At 45.9% G+C, this 17876-nt stretch overlaps 1 protein-coding gene across 6 annotated transcripts in view; it reads left to right on the plus strand.

Annotated features, from left to right (window-relative positions):
- Positions 1-6282, plus strand: part of LOC115601888 (S-adenosyl-L-methionine-dependent tRNA 4-demethylwyosine synthase TYW1-like) — a 53579-nt gene extending 47297 nt beyond the window's left edge. For all 6 annotated transcript variants that reach the window (XM_030472382.1, XM_030472389.1, XM_030472383.1 and 3 more), the window contains 2 exons: positions 3438-3605; positions 4889-6282. In XM_030472382.1, the coding sequence (XP_030328242.1) occupies positions 3438-3605; positions 4889-5110 (390 nt within the window). In that variant the 3' untranslated portion in view covers positions 5111-6282. The remainder of the gene's footprint in view (positions 1-3437; positions 3606-4888) is intronic.
- Positions 6283-17876: the final 11594 nt, after the last annotated feature.

Consider the following 17876-nt stretch of genomic DNA (forward strand, 5'->3'; position numbering starts at 1 on the left):
AAAAGAATGAGTCACGTTGTAGCTTCCTAAGAATTTTCACCCTCTGTCGTTACACATTTTTCATGCTGCTCAAATCATAACCTATATAATGAACGCAGGGAAAACACTGCTATATGGAGCCGTGTCTCTGCAGCTGACCTTTGGAGGCACATATCCTATTCTTTGCATGGCTGGCTGCTCTAGTAAAAGAATGTTTAAAATCTTTTCCAGACTTCTAGAGCCGAGCTAAAACATTAATGTCCATCCCTGTTTAGGACACCCCAACTTGTCTGAGATTGTGCATAGTCAACCTGTTTCCACACACTGGATCTGAGTTAGAGTGCATGGCTCTAATATCCTTTGCTTGGACACATTAATAGAGGAAATGCCTCATAAATTTACTAGCAAGAAAGTAATTGCTTCCAAAACATGCGGAGTTTTTAATTATCATGAACCTGTTTATTTTGTAGCCCTGTTTATGCATGGTTTACCTTGCGCTAATTTTAAGTGTTTGTAAAGGATCTGTCTCTGTTTGTTGCTGGACATGACATGTGCAACTTCAGTGGAGGTGAATTAGATCTTGGGAGTGCAGCATTAGCTGGGACCAGGTGCCATAAACATTGCCTGGATGCAAATGCCATTTAAAAGAAGTAGAAGTGTTCTTCACAGAGGAAAACCATAATCATAGAATCCCAGACTGGTTTGGGTTGAAGGGACCTTAAAGCTCATCCAGTTCCAACCCCCTGCCATGGGCAGGGACACCTTCCACTAGAGCAGGTTGCTCCAAGCCCCTGTGTCCAGCCTGGCCTTGAACACTGCCAGGGATGGGGCAGCCACAGCTTCTCTGGGCACCCTGTGCCAGCGCCTCAGCACCCTCACACAGAAGAACTTCTGCCTCAGAGCTCATCTCAATCTCTCCTCTCCAGGTTAAAGCCATTCCTCTTGTCCTGTCCCTACAGGCCCTTGTCCAAAGCCCCTCTCCAGGTTTCCTGGAGCCCCTTTAGGCAGTGGGAGCTGCTCTAAGGTCTCCCCTTAAGGAGCCTTCTCTTCTTCAGGCTGAACAAGACCAATAATCATCCATAAAGTTGTGTATGCCCTGTTTTAAAGGCTGGTGCTTAATGGGGTTTTGTAACTGGAATAAAATAGTGCAGCCAAAGAGCAAAGGTGATAAAACCACCTGGAGAGGTATAGAGAAGGTGGACTTTTGTCTAGAAGACAAGCTCTTTTTTGTCAGAGTTTGCTCTTTTGCGTACTGGTGGGTTTGTGACCTTTGTTGTGATACCACAGGTTGAACCAGTTGAACAAGCCTTTGGTGGATTTTATCTGGAAAGAAAGAAATCAGCAAAAACATATCTCAGCAAACCACGTACCACTGAGCTAATTTGTGAGAATTTTACTAACTGAATTAAAGATGGAGCAAGGCTGTAGTGAATTTGAGGTCATGGCTAAGACCAAATTAGTAATTCGGGAGGTTCAAGTGTTCAAATCTCCAAAGTAAGAGCAGCTGATCTCAGCATGATGTGGCTGAAGTTGGGAGGAGTGGGGTGTAGGAGAACTTGAGGGGTTGCATCCACTGACAAGGGATCACTTCAGGGCATGGAGGTGGTTGCTGCAGGGGGTGTTACTGACCAAGAGGACCTCAGCTCCTCTTGCAAGTAAATCACTGAAATGATCACTGCTCACGTCTTGGCTTCATGTAAGGCATGGCAGGAACACTTGTCCTGCTCCAGCCAGCTCTCCTTCGGTCCGTTTGCTGTATTGGTTGGTTGGGAAGGGACCTGGAACAAAAATCCAATATCTCTGCTGGCTTAATGCAATTCAGTCTGAGATGAAAGTGTCTTTTGAGAAATGCCACTGCTAAATTAGTGACTAGTTTTGAGTGTGCTTCCAGAAAACCATCAGAAAAGCTGTTTTCCCAAAGACTCGTGTTCCTGCCTGTGCACATTAGCGATCCACAGATCTTTGCAGACCAGTGTGCGGTGGGAAACGTCTCTCCATGCTTTATCCAAGGGATGCTTATGGTGTTCATCACATCCACCTGTGTGTGCTGGATACTTCCCGCCCCATGGACTAGCTGTTTTTAGGTACAGATAGAACATGCCAGCACTGCACTGCCAAGCCAGAGGAAATGAGGAGCACTGGGGGCGTTGGGCCACATTGAGCAATGGTGCTGCCGTTTCGTTGGGGATCCACAATCAGTGCAAATCAATCATATAACAAACACTCTTGATGCTTCCTGTGGACATTGGTGATTCCTTCAGCTCCCAGTGTTTCACAGGCTCTTTGTGGAGTGGTGGAATTATAGAAATTCCTCAATTGTTCTGGTGGCCTTTGACCAAAACAACCCAAGCTGCTTTTTAATGTCATCAAGTCAATTCTACTCAGCACTAAACAATAAGAATTTCTCTAGAGCACCATCCTAAGCCTGTATTTCCACCCTCCCTCTGCATGTGCAGGAGGTGTAAGCAGACATGGACTTTTTTTCCAAGCAGTTCTCAGTATTTACTGAATTAATTTAAGCAAAAGACAATAAGACTGAAGTGAGCTGGAGAGAGTTTTTTGAAGTGCCTTTTTGGGTGTTTGCTCATGTCCTCAGCCCTGAAAAACAATCTGTATTTGCTGACTGTTTGCACTGTCTTTACTGTGCCAGTGTTATTTTTGTATCTAGGTTGTGGCCCTCGATAGCCAGGGGTGTTATTGAGCAGTTTGGACAAGTGCCCCCAGTCTCTATTTGTTTATTCATTCGTGTTTTAACAAGGGCCTGGGATGCTGAACTCTGGGCAGTCACTGTAGCTGTCATCGTCTTAGGTGAGGTCTGGGGCAGGGAACAGAGAGGGAACATGCTTCCTTAAAATGCTGCTACTCCACAGCAGGCACTTGGTGAGCAGCCTGCAGACCCCCACGTGAACAGAGCTGCTGATGCCAAGCCAGAGAATTAAAGACTAATCTTGGAAACTTTGCCCTATCCCTCAGGAGTCCAACCTGGCCTTGAACACGGCCGGGAATGGGGCAGCCACAGCTTCTCTGGGCAACATGTGCCAGTGCCTCACCACCCTCATAGTGAAGATGCATCACAGTGACTTGTTGCATTGATTGTTCATGAGACTTTTTTCCAGGCATCTCACATTTTAAAATGAAGTGAGCTTCTTGAAGGTCCTTTGGTAGCTCTGGAACACGAGCATCCTCCGTTTGAATGCATTTTATCCTACTTTTGCAGGATAAAGACTGACCTGTGTTTTACTGCTGGGGAAGACTGGGCGCACAGTAGTTTGGTGATGTGCCGCTCAGGGAGAAACCAAGTTTTGATGCCATCTCCAAATTTCTACCTTTCCATAGATACAGAGTGAAGAGGAGACAAGCCAGGTTGTTCTCAGGGTTTGTTGCTGCTGATGTGCCTGTGCTGCCCTGAGCTTGTGGAGGGTCAAGCTGCTGATGATGGTTTCCATATTTCTTCTCAGGGTGTGACTTACTGCGGTAAAAGCTCGGCCAGCAATCTCACCATGGCCAATGTCCCCTGGCACGAGGAGGTGGTGCACTTTGTCCAGGAGCTCGCCAACCTTATCCCCCACTATGAAATCGCCTGCGAGCACGAACACTCGAACTGTCTCCTCATCGCTCACAAAAAGGTGAGGCTGTGCCAGGGTGTGATGCCAGGCACCGTGCATCTCCTTGGAAATGCTGCACAACTGCCTTGTTCTAACACATTTATCTCTAGAGTTAGCTGGGTACTTCTTTGGGGAAAAGAAATATAGTATATATATTTCGGAAAAAGCTGAAGATGCACCAGGTTGCAGCTGGTCATAACAACTCAGTGCTACCACAGCAATTCAGGCAAGAGGCATTTAACAGCTCCAGGAGGAGCTCAGTGCAGTATAGAATCACAGTGGTTTGGGTTGGAAGGGACCTTAAAGCTCATCCAGTTCCAACCCCCTGCCATGGGCAGGGACACCTTCCACTAGAGCAGGTTGCTCCAAGCCCCTGTGTCCAACCTGGCCTTGAACACTGCCAGGGATAGGGCAGCCACAGCTTCTCTGGGCACCCTGTGCCAGCACTTCAGCACCCTCACAGGGAAGAGCTTCTGCCTCAGAGCTCATCTCAATGTCCCCTCTGGCAGGTTAAAGCCATTCCCCCTTGTCCTGTCCCTACAGGCCCTTGTCCAAAGCCCCTCTCCAGGTTTCTTGTAGCCCGTTTAGGCAGTGGGAGCTGCTCTAAGGTCTCCCCAGAGCCTTCTGTTCTCCAGGCTGACCCAGCCCAGCTCCCTCAGCCTGTCTCCAGAGCAGAGCTGCTCCAGCCCTCGCAGCATTTTTGTTGGTGCCACACACTCTGAGCAGGGGCTTCAGCTGACTTGGAAGGGTCACTTCATCAAGGGGTGCCTGGGCATCATCTCAAACTTACCCATTTCCTTCAGGGCTCTTTCCTTAACCGGGGTCTTTCAGGTATAAGTGACACCTGGCAAGTGCAGCCAGACTTGGGAAGGCTTTGGGGTGCTCTGTGGAAGTGGGGCTGTAGTGGTGGTGGGTAGTGGTGGGACTGTGAAGGGTCCAGTAAAGCACCCAACAGTCAACTGTTCATGGAGATTATCTGCTGGTAGACTACTAAATGATTAAAGCTGTAAGAAAAACAGCCACCCTGTATCTGTGCCTGTTTTCAAACACCGTGGATGAATGTGGCTGAGAAACAGTAAGTTCTGGGTGTCTTTCACCTGAATTTCTGGTTTTTTCCTATCAAAGCAGTTACCCTGCACTAGCTTCTGGATGGCTTTACTCTGGGCATTGTGGTGTCTAGAAAATTGAAAACGACTACATCTGGGAAACCAGGTTAACATTCACCCAGCTTGTCTTAGCACACATGTGGTGTTTGGTGTTTCTCATTGCTCCCTGGCTCAGCAACATGCTTCTTTTCCTTTCAGTTCAAGATCAACGGCGAGTGGTGCACGTGGATCAACTACGACCGCTTCCAGGAGCTGGTGAGAGCGCAGGAGCAAAGTGGTGGCTCCCAGACTTTCACAGGGGCTGATTATGCAGCCAGAACTCCTCACTGGGCGCTCTTTGGGTCCAGAGAAAGAGGATTCGATCCCTTGGATGTGAAATACCAGCGGAAGAACAAAGCAAGGGACATCTCTGGGTGCTGAGGCTGGGGCTCGCTGATCTCTTGGCTGGCTGGCTGCTGAGCTTTGGTCTCCATTTCTAGGCTAACACTGATTTTGAATCTATTCACCTAGACTTCTCTGATGTTCGATATGGAGAAGGAGGGTAAAGCCTTTATTTAAGCCTTTCTTCCTGTTTTTAGGGCTTCTTGGATGAAAATATTTGTATCGCTTTCTATCTTGAGGTCCCTCACAAATGGTGTATGCTGGCAGTTTATCCTAACTGGCAGCACAATGAGGGAGACAGTGGCTGTGGACTCCCCAGCAGAGAGTGCTTGGAGCTGGATGTGGAGGGGAACATTCATTTGACTTCTGTGCTCTGGTGCAAGGAGAGCCCGGCATGTGCTGGCACCAACTTGGCAGCAAAATATTCCACAACCATAAGGATAAGTGCCAAGGGGACTTCAACACAAGTTGTTGGATCTGTGTGGGTGAGACTGCAGATGGATCTGCATCTAAAAGCCTGAGCCCTGCTCAAGTATCATTGTGCAAACAGTAACAGATATATGTATTTTAAACACTGGTGCCAATTCCTATAAAGACTCCATCCCATCCCGTTGGGAATGCTGTAAGTAGCAGCACCCCTTTTTAATGTCATCTGCAACTGCTGGTATCTCTCCAAATATCTTCCAGCTTCATGGTCTTGGTGATGAATATTTTCCAAGTAGTTTTATCCCACTCCTCAGCAGCCCTAAGCAGTGAATATAACTCTTCAAAGCCCTGTTAGGCCCTGGCTGTGTGTGTCCAGTGTCCTGCTGATGGTGCGGATGTGCTGTCGGGAGCCAGCAGGCTTGGCCATTGGCTTCCTTTGCGCCACCCAAGCAGATGAACAGCATTGCTGCTGGTTTGGGTAATCTGATGTAAATGAAAACTGAATCCAGCTGCAGAAACAGACCCAGAGGTTGGGGGAAGAAACTGTGGTCATGCTCAAGTGTTCTTGTTTTCCTGTTTTGCTCCAGCAGCAGAGATCAGAGGTGTTCCCCATGTTCCCACCTTAATAGTGGGGACCATAAGCCTGCAATTCCCAGTGCCTGTGGCCCTGTAGGTGGTGAGTGTTCCTGAGATTGTGATTCTATTTCTTTTTTTTAGAGAACCTAATTTCTTAACTTGCAAAAAGTGTTTCTAAAGAAGAAAGAAAATAAAATCTTTTCCTTCGAGCACCTTTGGTGGGTCACTGCATTTGTTGCTTTAAACGAATAAGCTACAAACACCATGGAGAAACAGCAGTGAGAAAACAAGGCCACAGAAATGGTGCCTTCAGAGAGGGAGCTGGAAAAGCAAGCCAGCTCCACCAAGCTCTGGTAGCCCTCTGATGATGACTGTGGTCAGGAAAGATATTTCCTGAGTGCTCTGTGCTGGTAGTTTCATTTCAGCTGAGAAGCCTAAGGAGATGCTCAGCAAGCCGGGAGAAGTGCACGCCTGCAAGCACGTGCTCTTTCACTCTGGAGAAGTCAGGACGTCCCCCACCTCCAGAGCTGCCAGCATCTGTGATTTATAGCTACTCGCTCTGGTCCTCTGCCCTACTCAGCATCAAAGAGCAGGCCAGGCAGGCTGGCTGGGCTGGGACAACAGGTTCGGAGACTCACACCTCTGTGTGTGCAGGAGAGACGTGCAGACATGGTTTCTTCTCCTCCACTGCCATTTCTCAAAAAACCCCAGAAAAAACAGCCTAAACATACACTTGCTAAAAAGAGACCTGGAGAACATTCAGGCAGGCAGCTTTCTAAGGTGCTCAGCCCCACATGAGTGAGTCTGTGAACATGAACTATTTGTGGTTGGTAGAGTAATAAGAGCTGGGGGAGTACTTGGGGTTGTGGTCTTTTCCTGACACCTCTAGGAAGGAGGAAAGGTGAGTGGTGGGAGGTGGTGGAGGAAAGCATGGATGGATGGGTGGATAGATGAATGGAACGATGTGTGGAGCAGCTGGCAGCTGATCCCTCTCTCCTGTACTCAGCATCCCTCGGGCATTTCGGGGAGGGGTGGAAATGAACAAAGCACGGAGGTGCCGGCCAGGAAGGGGTTAGCTGGGGCCTGCCGCAAGGTGGGCTGCGGCAGAGGGGGGTGTTCCCCGGGCGGGGGCTGCACTGCTGCCCTGGCCAGCACTGCCCAGGGGGAGCGTGGGCCATGGTGGGGCTGACCCCCAGCGCCACGCCCTGCGCTCGGCATTAGCCTTCAGCACTACCTATTTCCATCCCATTTTTAATTTCGTTTTATTGTATTTATGTCATTTAGTTCCCCCACTACCTTGTCTGATCTCTCTCTCTGTTTTTTTCATGGCTGGGCTTCATGCCCCCTTCCCTCCCCACCACCTCCTCCCACTCCAGTGCCTTTTAGTGTTTAGTTCCCACCCGTGTTTGTGGAGAGGGAAGGCACGTTATCATGGAACAGAGTAACATCACTTTTAAGTGCCAAAAAACCACACTTTTTCTTCATTTCTGTGTCTCTTGCCTTGTCCATACTGTGGGTTGTGTAATAAGTGCTTGGTATTCATGTGGTGTCCTGCTCTTGTGGAGTTAGATAACAGTGAAGACCACAGAGCAGAGGGAGCATCCGCCATCTCTTTGAATAGATGGATCTTAATGAATCTGTCAAAATCATACGCCACAGAGGAATCTGGCCCCAAACACCTCCTGATGCCGCTGTCGGCAACCAAAAGGCTCCCAAAGAGATTCCTGCCTGTCACCCAGGTTAAAGCAGGCTGGTTTTATTTCTGATATAATTTCAATCACCAGATTTAATACATGATTTGCAGTGTTTGCCTCCTGATTTCCCCACTTGAGCAGAAAAAGGAATGCATTAAGGAAGGCTGAGCTGCCATGCTTTGCTGGCATCCTGAGTGTGAGCTGCTTCTCCTGTTGCTTAACAGCAGCCAAAACTTTTCCACCCACCAAGATTGACTGTTTTCCACGTAGCAGCTGCATCCTCCTTAGTCCATGCCGTACTGTGTCGCGCTGTTTCATTGGGTGCCTTGCAAGCTTGTTCTCGGCTCTCAGTGGCTTTTGGAGTGTGTTGAAAGTCATCAGGATACAGGCTCCGTGGGGAAATGGTAGTAGATCCGCTTGCTGAGGTCTGCCGGGCTGTGGTTGCCTGTAACTCCACCGAGGGAGAGGTGTGCGACCCTGTCTTGCTCGAAGGTGCTTGCTGAACTACAAGAGGATCTGCTCATTGCCTGGGAAATCAAATTTCCCCATCGTTCAGCTGTAAAATAGCTGCACAAGGCAGTGACTGGCAAAGGACTGGATCACCCAGGTAGCTTACATCATGTAGGCTGCTGCCACCCAAAGGACGCTCTTGACTGCAGGGCAAAAGAGCCATATACGTAGCTGCCTGTGATTAAGCTCCATATGATGCCTAAGAGCAAGTAAAAAACCTCCTTCAACTCTTTTGTAATGAGACAACCATTGCAGTGATAGCATTGGTGTCATGTTGTGACTTTTGGAGGATTTTTTTTGTTTTGAGTTTGATTTTTCTTTGCTTCTGGCGGTGAAATTCCATGACCTGCACCAATCTGCTGTTGCACCCTAGCATCACGCCCCATGAGAGCCTGGTGCTGGTAGCTGGGAATAAAAATTTTACCAGGTAAGAGTTCCCACTGCCATTTTTTTTAGAAGGAATATTCCACCTGGCTACTTTTGGGGAGGAAAGGGGTCTTTACAAGCGTCCTTTCCCCACCGTCATAAATGTTTTTTCTGGGAAGGGTTTGATAGGAGAAGCTTGATCTCCTCACTTGTGGGTGCTTAACCGTTTCCCCAGAGTCTGCACTGTACCTGTAGATAAATGCTCTGACCTGGTTCCAGAGAGGGAGTTTGCTTCTTTCTGGGCAAAATCCCAGTTGGGCATTGAGGGATGGGGAGGTGAAGGGCTTGTGGTACTATATACGGAAGGGCTCATCCTGCAGGAGCTGGCTTCTGGTCCTCTGCTCTTAGGTGATGTGTAAACCTCTCCTGGTTCTCATGACACCTTCCCTTGACTTTTCAATGGGGCAGGATAAGGCCAGGACCTGATCTTGCAAACTGATGGATTTAATCAGTGAACAAACCTGCTGTGTAAGCATCTTCCTGCTAGTGAATCCCAGGGAGAAACTTTGCTTGGGAAGAGAAAAAATAACACTTAAAGGGAAATAGTTTGCCCAGATGCTAATTTAACCAAAATCCCCATTCTTTCCTGTCTCAGCTGTGTGGGGATCAGGGTCGTACCTATTCTCTCCATATTCACACTCTCCCCTACTTCATTATCATACAGTTTTTATCCAGTCATAATGTGCTTGAGGATCATGCTGATACAGTTTATTCCTACCATATCATGACATATGGGTATAAATAAATATAGGGGGATATAAAAACAACATTTTTGTGGTCACCTCTCTGGGTTTTCTTTCAGCAGACTAAATCCCAGCCCAGGCTTGGCACCTGTAAATGGCTGGTCCCATGCATCTCCCACAGCCTCCAGAAAACCTTCCTCTGTTACAGTGCTATGCAAGTCCTCTCATTTTATTTCTCTTTAAGTGGCCTAATTTCTACACAAAATAATAACTTGACCAGTAGCAAGGTGATAGTACTCTGCATCTATTACCTTCCAGAGTTATTGTAAACTGAACAAAATACCCGTTGAGAAGGTATTTGTATTAGAAACACCAGCAAATATAATTTTAGTCCATATATGCATATATTACTTTATTTATTCAGCATGAAATATGGCAAGCAATCTTCTAAGCAATATAAAGTAAAAAGGAAGAGCCTTTTCACAATATGCTAGGAATGTTGAATGGATCTGGAAGAGTTTATTTTAGTCAGGTGGCTTGCTAAGGTAAACTGAAAAGAGTTTTTGAGTCTGAAATACCAACTCAGTTTTATTCAGTTTTATGCACTCCACAGCTAAAAGATATGTTAGTTAGTTCTGCTGTTAACTGGGGAACTGATAAGCATGGAAAAGCTTTGCAAGACTGGGTAGGCTTTAGCTGTGTTTCTAAACTTTTGAGTGTAAGAAGTATAAACAAAAAACTAAAGTAAATACTGGGCAGTATGCAATAGTATTTGGGCTATCATGAGAAAAGGGCAAAAGAAACAAACTGCTTTATAGGTCTCCTTTCAATTAAACACAGTCTACTTCTATAAAAGTATGAAAATGTGAAAATATTTCGCAGAATAAAGACATTAAGGAAGAAGTAATTAAAGCCACACCGTGGATTTAGTCTATTGAACTTGAAGTCCGTGGGCAGGACAAAGAAAATGCATGGAAATTCAGTGGATGGTTCTAAAAATGCTCTCTGATTCCTTGAACTTAATATCTGCTTGTGGAGGCTTACTGGGCATAATTGTAAGCACATTTTTACAGCACGGTAAAAGAAAACCTTACACATCTTCACTGCATGCTGTTGTTAGGTCTGTTCATAGCTAAAGTTTTCAGGCAGCATATACATTTTTCACCTATTATCAAGGCATTTATCCTGGATGGAGGTTTTGGATCCATGCTGCTCCTTGCCTGGGTTGGCGTTTTGGCAGTTCCGGTGGGTATCTCCTGGGGTGTAGGCATTGCAAAGTGGGATGTTGAGGCACAGACACTGCTGTGTTTGTGTCTGACCCTCCAGCAATTGCACTGATGCCCAGCAGCATCGGGGAGTTTATAATTGGTTTTAAAATACAGCCAGCATCAGATTTCTGTTGTACATTTCCTTCAATAAATATGCTATAAGTTCTGCCACACCAAGAACTCAATACTGCCCTTCAGAATGAAATGATAATTTTGTTTTCTTGGAACAGCTTTACTAGACTCTTCCACATGAAGAAAGAAGGGCAGATTTTCTCAAGGCACCTCAGCTTTCTCTGATAGTATGTGGCTTCTTGTGAATGAAGGTCTTGGATGATGAGGTGCTCAGATCCTGCTGAGCCCATGGCGTGCTTCAGAGCTCTGCGCCAGGGCTTATCCGTTTCATTCCTGCTGACCACTGTGCACGTATAGAGATCATTGCAGTTTTGGGATCTACCTATACACTCTTCCTACAAGCAGCTAAATAGTGTAGTGGTTGGTGTTAAACAACTGCTCTGAGTGGGCAATGCACCATTTGATGGTTTCCCTGGCCACCTTTGGCAGTAGTGCTACAAGTCCTGTGCATTCTGCAGCTGATACTTCCACTCTTATAATTTACATTTAGCCAGGTTGCAAAAGTCATTCCATCCCAATTAAAGCACTAATTTGCCTTAGCCATGTAAGGCACTTTAAATGGACATGAAATGGCCATAGTCCAAAGAGAGTCCCAATTTGCCTGGCTCTTTTGTATCTGACGTTCTATTTTCACTCCATGATGGTTTGACTCACATTCTTTCTTTGTTCATCATAGGAACACCATCCTTCAGTCTTAGATCTCCCTATTTTGGTAAAAACATAGTTTAACAATTTCTCACTGTCACGCCAATTACCTGGGGGATTTACATAGTTTCTAAAAGGTTTCCATTTGTTGTTGTCATTCAACTACAGGTTTTTGTTCACAATGCGTGGTTTCACTTTTTTCCTAAAATTGTCCGATTCATAGTTAAAATTCCTCATAGGATTGACTCACTACCCTTGGAATTGGTAAACAAGTGACATGTTTTGCAAATTAGCAAACTCTGATTAATCCTAACATCAAGTTTTCATCCTGGGTTCTTCTTGGGAATTATATCAATTACTCTCTTTTTATTTGGTGTTTCATCATTCTGCTAGGGGTTAACGAGTGACCTCCCCACCTTTGTTCTAATACAGTAATGACCATGTGTGGTACATATACTGTTATCACCCTTCCCAAAGTTAATTTTCGAGCTTTTTGTATTAGCCTCACTGTAGCGGCAACTGCTCAGAAACAAGTAGGCCATGCTCTTCTTACAGTGGTTAGTTTGGAGAAACACTCAACCAGTCTTTTCCAATTTCCTATTTTCTGAGTCAGCACCTGAGTGCAAGATGTTGTCTTTCAAGAACAAATAACTGAAAATCTTTGGTTAGGTCTGGAAGTCCCAACACTGGTGCAGTCATTAAAGCTTGTTTTAAGTTCGGAAATGACTTCTGCTGTTCTGGGCCGCACACAAAAGGGTACAACCTTTTGGGCTTCAGAGAGCGGCTTTGCTGTCAGGTAATAATACATTATCCAGAGGCGACACCATCCGGCCATTCCCAGAAATGCTTTTAATTAATGAACATTTCTCACTTCGGGAATACTGCAGATCGCCTCTTTACGGTCTATTCCCAGTCGTCATTGTCTTTTTGAAATCTCAAAGCCGATATACATTACAGTTTGCCTTATCTGAGCCTTATTTCTAGACGTTTTGCATCTATTTAGTCCAAGAAATTTTAAAAGGTGTATTGTTGCCTTGATTCAGGTCGGTCCTTCTTCTGCAGCAATCAGTGTCATCCACGTATTGTAGAAGGAGCTGCCCAAGTTTAGGTTCTCTATGACTTTGCTTCCACTGCTTGATTCTCAGTGGTTTTGCCTGTTCCTTTAACCCTATTTTCACAGGTTGTGCTGTCTTTGACTTACCAGGTATGTCTGTATTCCAGACTATTGGTATTACAGCCCACTTCCTGGGGTATTTGTTTCTTAACTTTCTCCTGTTCTATCAATACTTCCCCTGTCTCTGATTCTGGTATTTTTAAAAGAATTTCTTTTTCAAACACTATTTGCACATTTAATTTGGACAATAAATATCGCCCCAACAAAGGTATTGCACAGCCTGACACATACAAAAATTGATGTGTAATTACCTTATTTCCAAATTTCAAGTCTAGGGTTGTCTTATTTTCTTGTTTCCCAATCACTCCAATTGTACTGGCCATTTTATTTCCTAATTTCCCTTTCAAGTGTTCAGAAGAGAATATTTTGCGCTTGTATGTACTAAAAATCCAGCCTTATCATCTCCCAGCCAAATTATAACCAGAGCTGGGTTGCTCTGTTTTCCTCTTCAGTCGTCTAGGGTCATCATCTTTGCAGCTTCTTGCCGACTTGTCTGTAGTTTAGGGCAGTAATTTTTCTGATGTCCATTTTCCCTGCAATATCCCTCCCTAGGGGTGCATTAGGTTCTTGGATACCAGTTTCTAAAACTTCATCTTCCTCTGGCTCGTCCTCTTCCCTTTACTACATTCCCTGTTAAAAGAGCTATTAGTCTGCTCTCTCTACCTTTTTCTCTTTTCTTTTCTCTGTTCTTCTTCCTTTTCTTGATTGTTATAAACCTTCCATGCTACTTCAAGCATTTTATTTAAATTTCTAGAATCCTCTCCCTCTAACTTTTGCAGTTTTCTTCTTATATTGGGTGCTGATTGTCCAATAAAAATCAAAGCCGATTGTTGTTGTTCTGCCTCGGTTTCCAATTTACATCAGTATATTTTCTAGCAGTCTCCTTTAATTTTTCCAGGAACACAGAGGGAGAGTCATTCTTACCCTGTTTTACCTCATACAACTTACATCAAATGAAAGCTCTTGAGAATGCATAGCTTTGCTTTCTGGGGTTTTGTTTGTTGGTTTTTGGTTTTTTTTTTAAAGCCAATATTTTTTCCATTTACCTTCTCTTCTACAGAACAACATTAACTGCAAAATAGTATTATACCTCAAAGTTCTGGGACTTTTACTCTTCAACAATTTTACAAATCATGATGCAATTATGGTAAAATACTCAAAAGGTATTTACCAAAACAAACCAAAGTCCAACCCAGCAATAACTTTCGCTTCTGACTCATGGGCAGACGGCTAGGCTTCCAAATGCAATCGGGTACCCTCTAGGCCCCAACCCTGAGTAGCTTTCACTGCACCTTACAGGCAGGCTTTCCAAACCAAATTCTGAAAGAAGCACCTTACCCCTTTCTCAAGGGAATGTTGGAGGAGCTTTATGAGCCAAGGGCGATGTTCCTCCCCAAGAATTCCTTGGTGCCGGCCAGAGTTCGATCAGCACTTGATCTCTTCCAGTCTCGCTCACAAGGTCCCATCTGGGTCACCAAAAACTGACACCAAAAGTCAGGAGAATGAAATTACTGAACACCAATGTAGCATTAAGAAGCAGGCACTTCCTTATTGCAGCGCTGGGAGCTAGGTAGAATTTCCAGAAATCTAGCACACCCTGTGCTGATTTCATCATTACATTTATACACAAGAATTACAAGGTAGTACACTCCCAGTTACAATGATTGGTTCATGATTTGCATATAATTAGAATATCTGTCATTCTCTTCTGTCACTATGCTCGTGCAGAGGAAAAGTCTTCACCTGGGCAACGGTCTTCTTGATCTGTGGGTTTGTTTTTAGTATTATAATGAGAGTATATCGAGGATAGGTCATCTAGAGGACACCGTAACCATGTTTTGCTGCCAAGTTGGCCAGCTAGGTATCTACCATTCCAGGTTGTCAAATGAGTCATCCTATATACAATAGACCTTAGATCTTCTGGTTATGGTCTAGAGAGTAAGCACTAAGTTTAACATGTTCCAGAGAACTGGGACTTCAAGCAACGCAACATCGGATTTCAAGCAGCACAACAACCCGTGCTAACATAATGCTAACATAAAGGCTGACTTCTTAAACCAAGATGTTCCTATAGCTAACACAAAATATGGAAAGATTCAGTAAAACTTCAGATAATCTGCATCAGAGGGGGCCCAGCTCCTGCCCTGGGATACGGGCAGGAAGAGACTCCTGACCTGGAGCTGGGCAGCGCTGGTGCAGGACAGAGACCTTTCCAGCCTGCTTGCAAGGTGTCCCTGGGGTAGCACAGGGTGGTCATTGCTCCCCTTGGCAGTATTAACTGGGCAGTTTTGGAAGGGAAAAACGAACTGAAGGTGAGGTGAAATGTGCCTGGAACAGTGCCGAGGAGCTGGCAGGCCTACGAGCCACAGGTGGCAGCATCTCTGCACTGATGCTGCTCAACCCCTCAGGGTGTCTTCACAGATTCCTGGTTTTTAGGGAACTCGAGGAATGTCAGAGCATCTAATCTGAAGAACAATGTAGCACAAGGCATTAGATTTCATCCTGTTAACTCCAATGCCAAGCTCGGCAGCTTGCCCTTGGCTAAGGCACGCCTACCAGCAAGGCATCTGGTCTTGTTTGGGAGACAGCAATGTGTCAGCCATTCTGGTAATTTGTTCCAATGGTTAATCACCTTTGCCATTAAAAATTCTTGCTTAATTTCTAATTTGTATGTTTATAGCCTTCAACTTCCCATCACAGAAGCACTTTTCCTTGAGATTTTTAGAGTTTTTGGTAGCCTGCATTGTTTTCATCTCATAAACTCGCCATGTCCTCAAACAGCCTTTTCTTGGAAGAACCTAGATGATACATACCATGGGTCTTGTTGTCTTGTAGAGGAGCTGAACGCGTAGGAGGGAACAGGAGGTTGCTGCATGCATGCTGCAGCTTCCCCAGGGATAAAAACTCCATTTCCAAACTGATTTTTTCATATTTTCAGGTTTTCCTGCTTTCTGTTGTAGCAGTCATTTTTCTCCTTTTTAGTAGCTGGTGCAGTGCTGTTTTTTCAACTTTAGCCTGAGAGCAACCCTGACAAAAACCGGTGATTTTAGTTGTTGCTGATTCCAGTCAAAGACTTTTCAGCCTCATGCTCTGCCAGTGAGGGGGGCACGGGAAGCCAGGAGGAAGCAGAGACAGGACACCTGACCCAAACTAGCCAAAGGGGTATTCCATACCACGGCACGTCATGCCCAGTATATAAACTGGGGGGAGTTATCCGGAAGGCCCAGATCGCTGCCTGGGTCGGGCTGGATATCAGTTGGCAGGTGGTGAGAGATTGTTTTTCTCTCCCCTCGTTATTTCCCTTTTTATTATCATTGGTGGTAGCAGTAGTGGTTTTGTATTATACCTTAGTTACTGGACTGTTCTCATCTCAACCTGTGGGAGTTACATTCTTTTGATTCTCCTCCCCACCCCTCCGAGAGTGGGGGGGGAGGAAGAAGCGGGGGAATGAGCGAGCGGCTGCATGGTTGTTAGTTACAGGCTAAGCTTAAACTACAACACCACAGGTGAATTATTGAAGGGGGAAAATTTGAACAATAGGAGAACAGCACGCAGGGATATCTGAGCCAAACTGCTGCGTCCAGGGGAACAGTCACCCACTGCTGAACCCACAGCCAGTGGAAAGCAGAGAAAAAAGTGGAGCAGCAGCAAGCTGCGGGCAGTGAGCAGGAGCAGCACAAGCTGCCTGCTCAGCACCAGAGCAGACAGGAGTCAGGAGTTATTGAGTCAGGCCTGCTCTTCGTAAGAAGGCATCGAGGCTGTAGTGCAGACCCTGTACCCACAAAGCTTGAAATGCCTGAAAGCAAACCATGGGGCTGCAGGTGGAGGCTAAGGGAGAACAGGCAGCATTTGAAGATAGAAATGGGAGGTGGGCTCAGAGAAAAGGAAGAGCTGAGCATAAACAATAGGAGAAGGAACGCTGCAGAGAGCAGGAAAGCTAGGGAGGCACGAGTGGAAAGTTCAGCAGAGGAGGATTCAGGGCTACATACTTGCTGAAGCACTGGTTCAAAGACAGTCTGGACCTGCTCTTACGCATTTCTGTGGGTCTGGCCAAAAACCTTCCAAGAAGAACTGAAGGTTAAGTACATGTGAGGTGGGACCAAGCTGTGTCCCTCCCTGCCTTCCACTCTCTAGAATGATACAGAATATGAGGTCCAGGAGTAACTGGGGAGGTGCTACACCCAGTGAGGACTGACTGTATCTGGCAGATGACCCAAATCTCCCACTTTAGCATTTGTTTTGAGAGCATCAGCAGCATAATGCAAGGGGTTAGCTAAACCATTGCATTTTCTGCATCTGTGGGATGCTTTCAAAGCTTGAGGGTCCATCCCACAGATCTCTTTGGGAAACCCCCCAGTGTGTTTCGAATTTATCTGGAAGCACCTCGGACTGGTTTAAGATGTATCTAACTCAGGATTGGAGGAAGATCATTGGTGTTTGGGTGTTGGGAACTCCACAACTCCTTTGCATGGATATGAGCATATCTGAGAAATGTCATGTGTCTGGGAAGCTGCCTGAGCTGCTTTGCTTGCAGCAGGATTTCATCACTGACCCTTTTGTGGATCCAAAGGATTTGCTGGTGGGCTTTGGGATGCTCTTTGCTCGCCTGACCACAATGAGACTGAGTCCCCAAGCGGATGTTGTTGCAAGAAGAGCTCCTAGCACTCCCTTCTAAACTACACAACACTAAGAAAGAAGGCAAACAAAGCATTCACAGTGACCCCCTCCAGACTCTACCTGGAGCTGAACCCCAACTTTGATGTGTGAGGATGCACTGCTTCCTATGCAGGGAAAGGTGGATGATCCAAGGGCCAAGGATTGTGTCCAGCACACAGCTCGTTGGCAGGCAATGCACAGTACATGAAAGAGGTACCAGTGCTTGTGGAAATGTGCCTGGATGGGGGTCACTGTACATCTGTATTCTCACGTTACCATTGTAGCCTCATGCCCTGGATGAAAGCACATGTCTGAGTGCTTGGTGACAAATCAGCTTACAGCAGGTGCTGATGCAGCTATACAGAACAATGCATCCTAGGCTCTGGGAAACCTGCAGTCAAGTTATGCCAGGAAATAAACTCAAATGCATCAGGATATTGTGGTTACAGGAACATGGACCGCCAGAATCACCCTGCCCTGCACTAAGCAGCCACTTAGTGGCTTGGGTTTTTTCCCAAAAGCAGAGAGTTTTGTTCCCTGATTTCTGCTCTCCTGCCACTCCAATGATTTCAGATGTTGCCACAGCCCCTCCCCAACCCCTGTACTCACATAATA

This window comes from Strigops habroptila, assembly GCF_004027225.2.
Source record: "Strigops habroptila isolate Jane chromosome 13 unlocalized genomic scaffold, bStrHab1.2.pri S16, whole genome shotgun sequence".
Classification (NCBI taxonomy): Eukaryota; Metazoa; Chordata; class Aves; order Psittaciformes; family Psittacidae; genus Strigops; species Strigops habroptila.